At 38.5% G+C, this 13643-nt stretch overlaps 2 protein-coding genes across 2 annotated transcripts in view; one reads left to right on the top strand and one right to left on the bottom strand.

Annotated features, from left to right (window-relative positions):
* The window catches only part of hnf1bb (HNF1 homeobox Bb), a 13791-nt gene extending 4955 nt beyond the window's left edge, over nt 1–8836 (top strand). Inside the window, exons 2-9 of the mRNA XM_083563776.1 lie at nt 256–455; nt 636–897; nt 1083–1297; nt 2660–2805; nt 3970–4090; nt 6009–6152; nt 6273–6370; nt 7035–8836. Coding sequence (XP_083419902.1) covers nt 256–455; nt 636–897; nt 1083–1297; nt 2660–2805; nt 3970–4090; nt 6009–6152; nt 6273–6370; nt 7035–7055 — 1207 coding nt within the window. The 3' untranslated portion in view covers nt 7056–8836. The remainder of the gene's footprint in view (nt 1–255; nt 456–635; nt 898–1082; nt 1298–2659; nt 2806–3969; nt 4091–6008; nt 6153–6272; nt 6371–7034) is intronic.
* Nucleotides 8703–13231, bottom strand: tlr22 (toll-like receptor 22). The gene has a single exon (XM_083563775.1). The coding sequence runs from the start codon at nt 12494–12496 to the stop codon at nt 9599–9601; it is 2898 nt and encodes a 965-aa protein (XP_083419901.1). The 5' UTR covers nt 12497–13231; the 3' UTR covers nt 8703–9598.
* Nucleotides 13232–13643: the final 412 nt, after the last annotated feature.

The following is a 13643-nucleotide window of genomic DNA, read 5'->3' as shown; positions in this document are numbered from 1 at the left end:
CACCAGCCATTGTGTAAAACATCTTTTATCCTCTGATAGACTATGGGTACTGTATCATATTTTTTTACATTAACACAAACAAATTTGTAATAATTATGTAGACACTTGTTTGCAATAATGTGCTCTGAAAATACTTCTATTACGAATTATAAAAATTGTTATCACACATTATAATCAATGTAATATTATTATTATTATTAGTAGCAGTAGTGTATCGTTTATGACTGATATCTTGTGCTCTGTGTTTGATGGCAGTGAGGATCCGTGGCGTTCAGCTCGCACTATTAAAAGCTACATGCAGCAGCACAACATTCCTCAGCGTGAGGTGGTGGACGTGACAGGACTAAATCAGTCTCACCTCTCGCAGCACCTGAACAAAGGAACACCCATGAAAACGACTAAACGAGCCTCGCTGTATGCCTGGTACGTCCAGAAACAGCGAGAGATAGACCGGCGTAAGTCAGTCATTATTATTATTATTATATGTGATATATATATATATATAATTATTATATTTATTTATAAATATATGTACATATACATATTAATGTGTATATATTCATAATGTGTATATACTAGAATGTGCTGTTTTATTTTTTTCTACCATATGATATCTTATTTACTTATTTTCACAGAATTTGACCGTGTTCAGGGATCCAGTGACTCAAGCAGTCAGGATCAGGTCCTGTTTTTTTTCCCCGAATTCCACCACAGTGGGCAGAACACCAGCTCTGCGTCTGGGACGGTCGCAGACGAAGGCGCGTCGTGCTCAAAAAGACTGAGGCGGAACCGCTTCAAATGGGGCCCGGCGTCTCAGGAGATCTTGTACAAGGCCTACGATAGACAAAAGAACCCGAGTAAAGAGGAGAGAGAAGCGCTGGTGGAGGAATGCAACAGGTACGAATCTGTTTCGTGTCAAATATATTTGAAGTGTCCAAGAGGATGTAATTGCATGATATGTAGGTAGGTAATTTTTCAGTTTGAAAGATCTAGCTTTGATCGAAAGAATTAAATTAATAAAAACGATGGAAATTAGGTATTAAGATGCTGTTGAGATTTGATGGTTTGTTTTCTCTACTCAGGGCTGAGTGTGTACAGAGAGGTGTGTCCCCCTCTAAAGCTCACGGTCTCGGCTCGAACCTGGTCACAGAAGTCCGTGTCTATAACTGGTTCGCTAACCGGCGCAAAGAAGAGGCTTTTCGACAGAAGCTGGCTATGGACACGTATCCCGTTCACAGCTTGAACCCTTTACTGCCCCCGACACACAGTCAGCACCACCACAGCAGCCCAGATACCAGTAAGGTTCACCAACACGGTCAGCTTGTTGTAAAAGCAGAGCGCACAAACAGGACATTCATAATACCATGATTTTAATAAAAATGATGCAAAATACACATTTTTTTAAATAATAAATTGTATCTTTTCACCTTGGTTGAATATTATAGTGAGTTTCAAGAAGGGTGAGATTTCATATTCTTATTATTATATTACACCAAACAGCTGGAATTTAATTCAGGAATATGGCATCCTCCCTATGGCATTTGAACTCAAACACACATGTATTTGACATGTAATATTCAACAACACATCGGTTGAATATTTACTCAGCTCCAGATTTTCTAGAATTTTTTGCATCCTTAGAAAGAATATCTCTACATATATACACTGTATAAACCCTAGGAGTATATGTATGATTTTGAACACACACACACACACACACACACACACACACACGCGCACACACACACACACACACACACACACACACACACACACACACACACACACACACTGTGACATTAATTCTTCCCCTCTGGGTCAACTTCACACAGCAAGTTCACCTGGTGAAGGTTTTTCAGTGTGAGTCCATGAACCACCAAGACATTTTTACCCTTGTCAAGGGTGCAAATAATTCTCGAGCCGAATGCATGACCTAACGCAGGGTAAACTTAAAAATGTGAAAAGGGGAAGGAAAGACGAGCCTAAGAGCTGACTGAATGGCGCATGTGTATCAGTGTGTATTCTTTAAAAAATTCCTCTCTTTGTTAACACACAAAGCCACACCTTTATGCACCTTTAAGTGCGGAACACATAAAAGTCTTGCCTCATGCTTGGGGTCAGACTTCGGTTAACTCGGGAATCAGGGCTTGGCTGATACGAGTCAACACACACACACACACACACACACACACACACACAGTTCAACTCTCAGCATTCAGACTCTACAGCTCTGATATATGGCGAATTTTGTTTAATGTGTGCAGTTGGATTGTTTGTTACGTCAGAAGTGTGTAAGTCAGAGGGATCAGTATTTATTCACACTGTGCATTCAGCAGTTTTTTAGATCGCATGTTTTGCATGGCCAACTGATCAGAGAAACGGAAGTAACGTTTCTCTGAGAAATGAAATTGAGAATGAGAGAACGTTTATATGAAAGAACAGAAAGAAACTGAAAGTAGGTGGAACGTTGGAACGGACACAGCGGTGTGTTTGTTTAGTGCTGACTCTGATTGATTAGCTGATAGTAAGGCATGCCACAAGCAAAAGGTCAAGTACATTAGATCATGAGTCTGTGTGTGGAGACTTTGCCGTATTCTTGTTGACTCCTATTTTTGTTTTCGTCTCAGTACAGCAACTGACTTTTCCTCTCTTAATGTAGAATTTAGATACAGCCATCAGGGATCCAGTGATGTCACTTCCTCAACGGGGATCGTTCACCATGGAAACAGCCAGTCCATGTTACAGCAAGTGTCTCCGCCTTGCCTGGACCCCTGCCACAGCCTGTTGTCCCCTGAAGCCAAGATGGTGAATATAGTTTTATAATTCAAACGCCAAAATACACTCAGGTCTCCACTCAGGTTTATCCAGCTGATCAGGAAAAAAATAGGTAAGAGGAATTTTTTTGGAGTCATGTACTATATAATTTAAACTCAGCGTGAGCTCGCCTGCAGAAAAACCTTCGTTTAGGCCTTTCAAATGAACCTGTTATTATTGTAACTTGTCCCTCCCTAAAAATAAAACAAAAACAATGGCATATTGTTTGCAGTTATTTTGTAACAAAACTCAATTCGATGTCCACAGTGAATCGTAAAAAGTCATAGGTAACAGATGTAACAGTAGAGTGTTAATGGAATAATATTTACATTGAAATTTACAGAATCTGGAAGACGCCCTTATCCAGAGCGACTATTATCTCATTCATACAACTGAGCAGTTAAGAGTTAAGGTCCTTGCTCAGGGGCCCAGCAGTGGTCGCTTAGTAGTGGTGAAATTTGAACTGAAAAAATCCCACATCTTGACCAGTGAGCCACCACTTTTTCATGTAAATAATGTAGTAACTACAAATATACACGTTTCAATAGCTGGTTCTTAGCCTCAGACGCTGCAAGCTGACTAATAACACTTGTGATTGGTCTAAATCTGTGACATCACTATTCATACTTAAGTTTTACTACATAAAATGCAAGTATGCAGTAAAAGCAGTAAAAGAGGTAAAAAAAAAAAAAGTATGTATAAGCCACGCCAGTGAACCACACCCACATCTAGCAAATGATTAGGCTTGCGAGCCGTGCTGTAACGCGATATATTAACTCAGGTGTTTTTTCATATGTATATGACTGACAAGCACAATCATATGATCAGTCAATTTTATTTCTTAGACAATGCCATGCGTCTCATTTAATGCACCGCAGGTTAAACTGTAATACTGAGAATAGAACAAAATGCGTGGGCAGAGACTATAATGCCATAATATCATTACTCAGCTTTATGGCTGTTGTATGGTCCCTGTAATAAACATGACTCACTGCTTAGCTCCTACTTCCTCAACTATGCACATAAGCCCTGCGCTTGAAGATACATACACCGTTTGTTGAGAACCCAAGCATTATTCTTGCTTTATATGTATTTAATTTGTTCATTATGTATATATATATATATATATGTGTGTGTGTGTGTGTTTGTTTTCAGATTTCAGCCTCGGGTGGAGTCCTGCCTCCTGTGAGCACTCTGACTAACATCCACAGTTTGTCGCAGTCGTCTCATCATCACCAGCAGGCTCAGAGTCTCATCATGACCCTCGCTGCTCAGAGTCAGTATTACACCATTTCACCTCTTGTTCATTATTGTTTATTCATCTTTTTATTTCTAAATAAGCTTTGGCTTTTGTCGAGCGATTAATAGACAGATTCTTTTGCACTGTAGATTAAAGACAAAGTATATAAAATAATCGGGATGAGATGAAAGGTGTCTGTGCGATATAATAAGTTGTTCATTTCATTTGAGAATCTACTAAACTATCTCTACTAGAGCAACAGGAAGCAGCTCGGTAACCTTAATGACATTATTAATGGCAGAATCTATACATATGTTGTTGTGCAAAGTACAGAGCCACCTAAATGCAAATTGTGGCAAAACAGGACTTAAACCAGAAGTACAATAGCAATTTTTTATATGCATGTATACAAATTATGACCTGATTTCGATTAGATTCAACACAATGCGATTCAAAGCAATATGGTACAGATGGTTAACTTTTATTTCTATGGTTCAGACAGACATCAAATCAATTTACTGAAGTGCCTTCTGACCTCTAACGCATGGCTCTTTCACAAACACGCCTTTGTAGTGCAAAAAAAAGAAGGATTAAATAAAAATCCTTTTGTGTCTCTATGGAGATGCAGATCTACCTCTGCCATGTTAACCTATAGTCTATGTGACTGTCAGGACACGCCTCGGTCTCCATAGTGTTGCGATACGCCAGAATCATGCAACAGAAAAGATGCTTGAGAAGTTTATTTACCAGAATTCTACTAATAATATATTGGTCACAAATTATTGCCCACCTCAAGTAAAGTAAAATTAAATATAAAAAAATCTTTTTTTTTTTTTTTTTTTTACTGATGCACAAATGTTAAGAACGATAAATCATGATACAAATGCCAACTTGTATCGGATGCACACTTTTTTAAATCAGTGTATCACATCATTAACTTTTATGCTGATGCACCGATGCAAATCAGTGAATCTTATCGTCCATAATGTACAGTATACAAAGAATATTCTGTTGTGTAAAAAGTGCAGGTATGCAGTTGTGAGTAGAGACCATCTCAGTGCATATGACAGTGTGCAAATATAGAAGTGTATTGTGCAAGGTAAATAGGTAAAAAAGTCCAGCAAACATTTTTATATATACATGCATGGATATACACTTGGGAAATACCCCATGTCAACCTTGATATTTGCAGCACTTTCTATCAAATGCCTAGAAATGTTCTGTTTCTGTACCACTGTGCTTTTTGAATACAATATAAAAATCAAAAAATATTTTAACCATGATTTTTTTTTTCAAGTGTCAAGTTTGTGCTCTCCAGAACATGAAATAAATCCCTGCTTGAGACTGTCTGAGTATTCTTTAGGCTATGAGGTTACCATGCTATTTTGAAAAATGACTCTCTTCATGCCTAACTAAAAAAAGTAAAAAAATGGCATAATTTACGCTCGTGACTTAAATCACAAGTTGATATTAACAGGTTTTTATTATTGCTATACTTCTAAGCAATTTATTTACCAGGATAGAACGTCACAATTGCGTTCTCGGCTCCGATTGGTCTGAATTTTCAACACAAGCCGTCAGCTGTTTAATAATAAACAGATTGTGCGTGTGGTTCGTATTTACAAAAGTATAATCACTGATGTGGCAAATTTTTCTGAAAGAAGATGTTTGTTTCATTTTAATGGAAGATATGCTGTTGAAAAAATCTTTGCTTATAGCTGTTGGAGCTGTTGGAGTAAACACTTAAACACGTAAAAGGAGTAAACACTTCTTCAAATGATAATCCAAAAATTAGCTTAAAACACTTCACAATGTCCGATCTTCAAAAACAACAACCATCCAGGAGAAGATTTAAGGAAACTTAAAAGAGCACAGTTTTCAGACGCTACATAATAATACAGTGCACACTGTCTTTCTATCTTTCTACTATCTTACACTATCTTTCTCTCCACAGGCCTGAGCGCTCCTCAATCTCAGAACGTACCCATCATTAACAGCGTGTCTGGCCTGACAGCGTTGCAGCCCATGCAGTTTTCACACAGCCCCAGCCTCACTCCATTAACTACTGCACACTCCTCGCAGCAGGCCTACACACACAGTACGTACACTGCACTCAAGTAGCTTGAATCACTAATACGCTGATGAAGGTTATGAATTCCCAGTGATAATGATTATGCTGGTGATAATGACACGGTTTTTTTTTTGGTGCCTTCCCAAGTGTACCCGTCCAAGCAGGAGCCTCCTCAGTACTCTCATCCTCCTCGTTTCTCCTCCATGGACACCAGTGCTCTCTCCCATCTGGGTTCCAGCAAGCAGGTAATTATTTATACACTCGCTGCTAAAAAAACATACCTCTCCAAACTTCTAAATAAGCTGAAACAAAACAGCTGGATCATCTGCTTAAATACATGAAAGACGATACAACTGAGCTGTCAAAAGGATTTGAACTCACAATCTTCTGATTTTGTAAGTGTAAATGAATGCTGATCTAGCAGTTGCACAATATTGGTTCTGATTCGACCACTTTTACTGTTACAATCTCACTGAAAGACAGATTTAAGTGTTTACTAGTATGTACATTTACTTCAGCGAGGGTTTGTGTTCAATGCTGGCAGAACCCAAGGAAGTAAAGTAAAGTAAAGTAAAGTAAAGTAGAGACGTATTTATGCTTACCTAAAATAGTCACTAAATTAAATGCCACTATAAAAGTTTTTCTGATATCCACACTGACTTTTCACACATTTCTGTCTAAAATGGTAAATATCATTCTATGTGTCAAATTTTTATTTATTTATTAATTTTCTGGTTATCCTGTGCTCTACAGAGCTTTTAATGTAGTGCTATTAACTATATTGTCACAAGGCAACTTTACAGAAATTTTTAAATGCAATAAAAATATATGCCAATATTTCTGGATTCATTATGTTTTAATGCAACACATTCTCTAGATTGTTCTAATACATGCTTTTCCTTACTTCAGTGCCCTTTGCAGGCTTGGTGAGGTTCTACAGGAGGGAAAACTAGCTACTTCCTCGGCAGCTAAGCGACAAGAGTGCCTTATCCCAATAGCCTTGATGACTTTAAAAGCCAAAGAACCACTAGGAAGAGCTCTGTGACCACAATAAACCACTAAAGAACACCGAATCGTTGTTTCAAATGACATGAGAGTGATGCCGGATATTTGGAGGACTGTCTCTGTGGCGTAATAAACGCTGGTAACGAGCTCCCAACGCAGCATCAAGGCATTTCCTGTCCATAATGTGAACACCAGAATGAGCAACCCCTGCACTGATTTGTTGTCTGCTGAACTACTGAACGTATACCTACACCTGGTTTCAACGGGTTTCCGGCAAAATCCTTTCACTTAACCAATGCTGCATCAGTCACCTCAGTGTAAATAGTGTAAAATGTTCCAATAATTTCAGGTTGAAGGTGAAATATGGACTGAGATGGAGCATGAGCTCATGCAGGAGAGAATAATAGCAGTCAGACTGTGTGGTAGTACAAATTTAACATTGTCGAGACGATGAGTTCTGTATACTGAAATTTTGTTTATTTTATTGCAGTGGATCAGTTTATTTTTTAGTCAGTCCTTTTGCATATAGTGAACATCAGAAGGAAAAACAAAGTGACTCTCAGGGAATGATTTTCTATACGGTATATATATATAAACACTATATGGAATAATGTTTCTGAATCCCTGACCATAAATTAGTATGTATACCTTTTTAAACATCCCATTCCACATTTAGTAAACCTTTACTCTTCTTCCACCCTTCTGGGAAAACTTCCACTCTTCTGGGAAGATGCTTGTGGAGATCAGCATTCACATTCACCCCAAAGGTGTCCAGTAGGGCTGAGGTCAGAGTTCTATAGCATGAGATCTTTCACTCCCCACCATGTACACCATACGGTAAAGACGGTGGCTCAGCGGTTAAGGCATTAGACTCTGAATCTGAAGGTCACAAGTTCATATTCCAGTACCACCAAGCTGCCACTGCTGGACCCTTAAACAAGGTCCTTATCCCTCAAGTTTCTCTGAAAAGGGGTGTAAAGGTAATATGTAAATACTGGCTTTGTGCACAGGGGCATTGCTTGAAGGGGTTTGGGTCTCCTAGTACAACTAAAGAAAAAATGTGATGCTCCAAAGACAGTTTGCTAACAGTTTGGGGGAGAAGAACATTTGGCTGGAAAATTCAGTTGTCCCAATACTTTTTTTTCCATATAGAATGTATATATGTACATTACCCATCCTACAGGAGTGATTTGATTTCCCAGGATTTCCAGCCTGGGGCCATTTGTGAGAAAGTGTGAAGTGTAGGGAGGGATGTTTGTTTTAGATTTACCCCATTAATTCTATTTCCCGCGACTCTGACCCGGCTCTCTGCTCAACCGGTGTGAAAAATCACTTGAGCGGTCACTCCAAGGAAATGAGCAAATTAAGTCATTATACGTTTTTTTCCCAGACCTTTCCAGACTGTGATTAAAATAATAATGTAACCTGGAAAAAAAACACCCACTGCGGGTATAAAAGGATATGGACTGAATATGATGACTTTGATCATTTTTTATAGAAAATGACACATTTTAGTGTTTTATTTTCACTGAAACAATTGTAGTATGTTCATTAGACACAAGGACAAGCGAATGATGTGTGTAATAGAAAAGCTTTAATAAGATTATTTTTTTTCTTTTTACAAATGATTTTTGAGAAGGTACATTTTACAATTATTTCACAATATGCATTAAATTGTATTTAAGGTTTTTTTTTATTTTTATAAATTCTCCTTTTTTAATTCATTACATATTAATTTATACATTACATATTAAAAAAAAACTGGTTTAAGACCACAATGGGTATTCACACAGTCACCAGTAAGGGGCACACTCAGTGTGCTTGTGTGTATGTGTGTGTGTGTGTGTGTGTGTGTGTGTGTGTGTGTGTGTGTGTGTGTGTGTGTGTGTGTGTGTGTGTTTATTCTTCTAATGCTATATCACCGTCAGTGGCTTTTCTCATGGCAGGATCGAGGTAAGTAAGATGGGACATGGGGTAACATGGGGTTTTCTGTACAATCAGAAGAAAAAGTCTTCAGGATTATTTATACGTATTTGAGTAATTCTGCTTTACATCTCCAACCCAGCTGTCGGATATTTTTCCATAAAAGCTCACAGCTCACCTCGGCTGTTCTCTATAAAGAGTATGAGGTCATAACAGTCTACTATGCATAGGGCAGGACTCCTGCTGGGGGTACAGAAGGGGACAAAGTGGAGACAGAAGCCACAGAAACGTGACGTTCAGCACTACTCTGAATAATGAGTACTAAGTCAGCACGTACTGTGCCCACTTTAGGTGCAAAGGTCAGATGTAGAGGAGCTGCTGACATGGTTCCTGTATTTTGTCACTGCTTTAATCACCATTCCTTTATATCTAAAACAATGAGACAGTGTTTGAAAATGGAAAGCAATGAAGTTAAATTTAATTCATGGACCATAAAAAAAAAGACAATGCATAAATTATGAACTATAGAGGTTTCTTCAAAAATGTTATCCCTCTTGTCCACTGAGAAGAGCTTTCTCCTCTTCTGGACCTTCTTTCGTTTCTAAAGCCATTCTGAGTTTCTGCCAGAAGACCCTCGTGTCTTCTCCACGTTTAGGCCTTTTAAGATAAGTCTTCTTCTTCACCAGCTTACGTATCCGATAATACGGAGACAGCTGGTGGGTAGGAATGTCCTCCAGGAAAATCAGGATTAGGACATCTTTCTGCTCATCGAATAGTCTGAAGTTAGCCATCTGGATTTCTTTGGAACACCAAGTGCTCTTTAAATAATTATACGTGATCAAGCAAATGGTCTTACGGCTGCTGTATATTCCGTCCATTATGTTGTCTATGATGGATCTTCCCGGCTCAAAGTCCCTATGATGAAGACAAAGTCTCCAACCCTGCTCATCTTCCAAATTAGGGAGCAGCTCTTTTACAACCCAAGGTTCATCTTGGGCATTGTAGGAAATGAAGGCATCGTATGTAAATCCATGTTGCTGTTTCTTTTTGCTGTCGTACAGGAATGCGATGAATAAGTAGTACGCATATAAAACATGCCAGTGCAAGAACTGATAAACAAATGAGACCAGAAGGGTAAGCATCACAACGATTAAGCTGCACAGAAACATGATGAAGTCTAGGTTCACGTTACATGATTCTGTATTAAGGTCTAAAATACTTTTGCTTCTCAGTGACAGTGGGTAGCTGCAGGTATATGTGTTCAGGTAAATAACCTGAGTGTAGTTACTTTGCAGAGCCCAGTTAATAAAAAAACAATTGTTGCAGTCACAAGTAAAAGTGTTTTTCTTCAAGTCAAAGAATTTTAGCCGAGGGAGAGACTGGATCAAGGTCTGGTTGATAACATCTAGGGTATTCTCAGACGCTCTCAAGACTGACAGCCTGGTGAGGTTTGCATTGATTAAGAAATTCAGAGAATGAATCTGAGATCTGGAGATGATAAGCTTGGATAGCTTTGGGATCGGATGGAAAACCTCTGCGGTTATGGATCCGTCGTCTGCGAACGCGTTCTTCGAGAGTTCCAGAAACCAGAGTTTCGGAGTGGATGTGAACGTATCAGGATGTAGATAATTCAGATTCATGCTTCCACCGTAAAACATTTCCAGTGAGGTTAAACCTTGAAGCAGGTTTGAGGGCATTTTTTCAATCCCTCGTCTTTGACTATGAATTGTCAAAATCTTCAGTGAACCTAAATTTCCAAAAGGGGGCATCTGTAGCACATCTTCAACATAGGAAATTACGTTGCTGTATAGTTCTAGTGATTTAAGATTAGGCATTCCCGAGAACACTGCTGGGTCTCTTATAGTTTTGTCAGTTATCCTATTTGAGGAAAGCTTTAACTCAGTTAGATTCTGCAGTCCTGAAAATGCATATGCTTCAATCTCAAAGATCTGGTTGTCTCCAAGGTCGAGGGTTTTTAGATTAGACAAACCATTGAAGCTCTTTTTGCAAATTGTGCTTAACTTATTATAAGTCAATTGCAAAACCTTCAAAGAAGGAAGTTTGTTTTTAAAAGCCATGCCTAGTGTCAATATTTTATTTGACCCCAGCCTTAAATTTTCCAGATTATTCAAATCTTTGAATATGCATGGAGGAAGTTTGGAAATTTTGTTGCTGTACAAATACAGCGAATTCAATTGCGTCAAATTGGCAAAATCTAAACAGTTTAGCGTGCTAATCCTGTTTCTACTGAGGTCTAAAAATTCAAGCATCGGAAGATCCCGGAACGTATTTTCGACTTTGGTCAGTTTATTTATTTGTAGGTGGAGAACTTTCAGCTGCGTTAATTCTTTGAGTGCAGAAATCTCAGATATTTCGTTATCTCCAAAGTCCAGCTCTGTCAAGTTCGAGCATGGAGCGAGCATTTGAGCTGTCACATTGGAGATTTTGTTGCGCTGCAGACGAAGCACCTTGAGCCCAGGCAAGCATGCGTAATGTGTAAGAGTCTCTGCCTTTATCCATTTCAATTCACTTATTCTGAGTTTATTCAAGGAATCCCAGGAGGTGTTGTGAAGCACAGTGGTGATGCTCTCCTCAGGAATCTGCACTGCGGTCAAATTCAGTGCTGTTACTGAATTCAAAAAAGCCTTATCTGTAATATTCCAAAGCATTCTCCTGTTTTGGCCACAATGCGATATATCAAGAAATGTTAGATGTGGGAATATGTTTTCACTTATTTCGAACTTGGTCAAGGGATTGTGTGAGAAAAAGATTTTTTTCAGTGACAAGGCTGTCCTTGACAGGTCGGACGAGGTAAAAACTTCCAAGTTGTTTTTTCCGATGAACAGTTCCTCCAACCCGGCTGACAAAAGCACCGGTTTGACGTTTGCAATCTGTCGAAGGTTATTGTTCGAAAGGTTCAGCACCTTAATTTTCTGTAGACTGTCAAAAGCATACATGTCGATGCTTTCAATTCGATTTCCATCAAGACGCAACACTTGCAGGTTGACCAGACCATTCAGTAGCCCCTCCGACACTCTTTTCAACTTATTGTTGGCCAGATTGAAGTTGATCAAGTTGGGAAAATGCTCAGCCGTACCTTCTTGTATCCATGAGACGTTGCTGTTAGATAGGTTGAGATATCTCAAGTTCCACAGGTCCTCGAAATCTTCAACTCCGATGTTTGAAATTAAGTTGAAGGAGATGTCTAGATATCTGACCTTCCTGGGTATGGGTGAAGGAACTGTACGGAAGCCCATCTTGTAGCAAAGAACTTTCAGGTTCTGCATGGAATTCAGTTTACCAGAAACGGTGCAGTTTGTTAATGAAAACGTACTCACTTCGAAAACCGAGATGCACATGCAGAGAAGAGCCAGTGACATGGATGCTTTTGAGCAGAGTTTTTTCAGATTTGAAGTCATTCTTAAATAAAATGGATCAGTCATTATCACATGACTTCCTGTTTCGCAAGAGCTGTGACGCTCAATCACACCAATCCCTCAGATTTATTTCAGTGGGAAGAGATTTTACCTGGTTTAAAAAAGAAATCAAGTGTTGTACAAAGCTATACAAGAATAATAGTCGTTTTTGTAAATCAGATAGAAATGCAAACAAAGGTTTTGTTTTGGCTTCACAGAATGAAGCTGACAAATGATTGGAAATATATCACAAAATGAAACGGTGTGCAAATGTTCAATTATTTATTTCAGAATAAAACAGATAATCTAATAATAATTCTGCTCTGAAAACATTTTGTTTAATAAGCTTGTTTCCTTTTTTAAATCTACAGTCTTAAAAATATCGCTTGTTGTATGAAAAAATCACATACCTCTTATACAAAATTTTCATGCTTCTGTCAACTCTTGATTAACAATGAGGAAGTATGTAAAAACAGAAGTATGACAGATTTGACCAAAGATAGAAGTCTGTTCTCATGCCTGATTATATTTTCAAACCGAAAATAAATATTCTGTATAGATCTTTAATAATATTACTAATTACACACACACACACACACACACACACTTTGGACAGCCACTAGGTTCTCTCAAAGATAACATGTGCATGGTGAGCTGTTTTCCTCACTAAAGTGATCATTCTAGGTAGTTTTTAAAGGTAACAATTTTTCTTGAAATGGACTTAAGACAAACAGGAGGAATCAGACACTCTTGCCAGGCTCTTGAAAAATGATGGCAGATTGTGGTGGCCTGTATTTTTGAACCCCTGCAAGGAAGCTACTCATAGTGACCAACACATTCAATGAGGACTTGCTGCCACCTAGCAGTCCAAGAAGTAAGGTACATATTTTAGAAACACTGGATCTAGTTGTTTATCATTCACTGAACAGCTTTAATGGAAAAGCCTTAGTTTGCTTTTTGCTCTAAAAAATAGAGCACCACTCCCCAAAGGACCCACGAGAAAAAAAAAATATATAAATTTTTATTGGATGGAGACGCATCTCTATTTGTGCCACTTGTGGTCCAGCTAGTCATGGGTTGTAGCGAGACATTTCACAAGAGAGTAAAATGCAATCTAGTGAGTGAAATACTAAACTATATAATCCCTTAAAATTATTTACACAATATAGCTGAA

The sequence above is a fragment of the Silurus aristotelis genome (genome assembly GCF_946808225.1).
Source record: "Silurus aristotelis genome assembly, chromosome: 16".
NCBI lineage: Eukaryota > Metazoa > Chordata > Actinopteri > Siluriformes > Siluridae > Silurus > Silurus aristotelis.
This window is presented reverse-complemented; position numbering and strand designations above follow the sequence as displayed.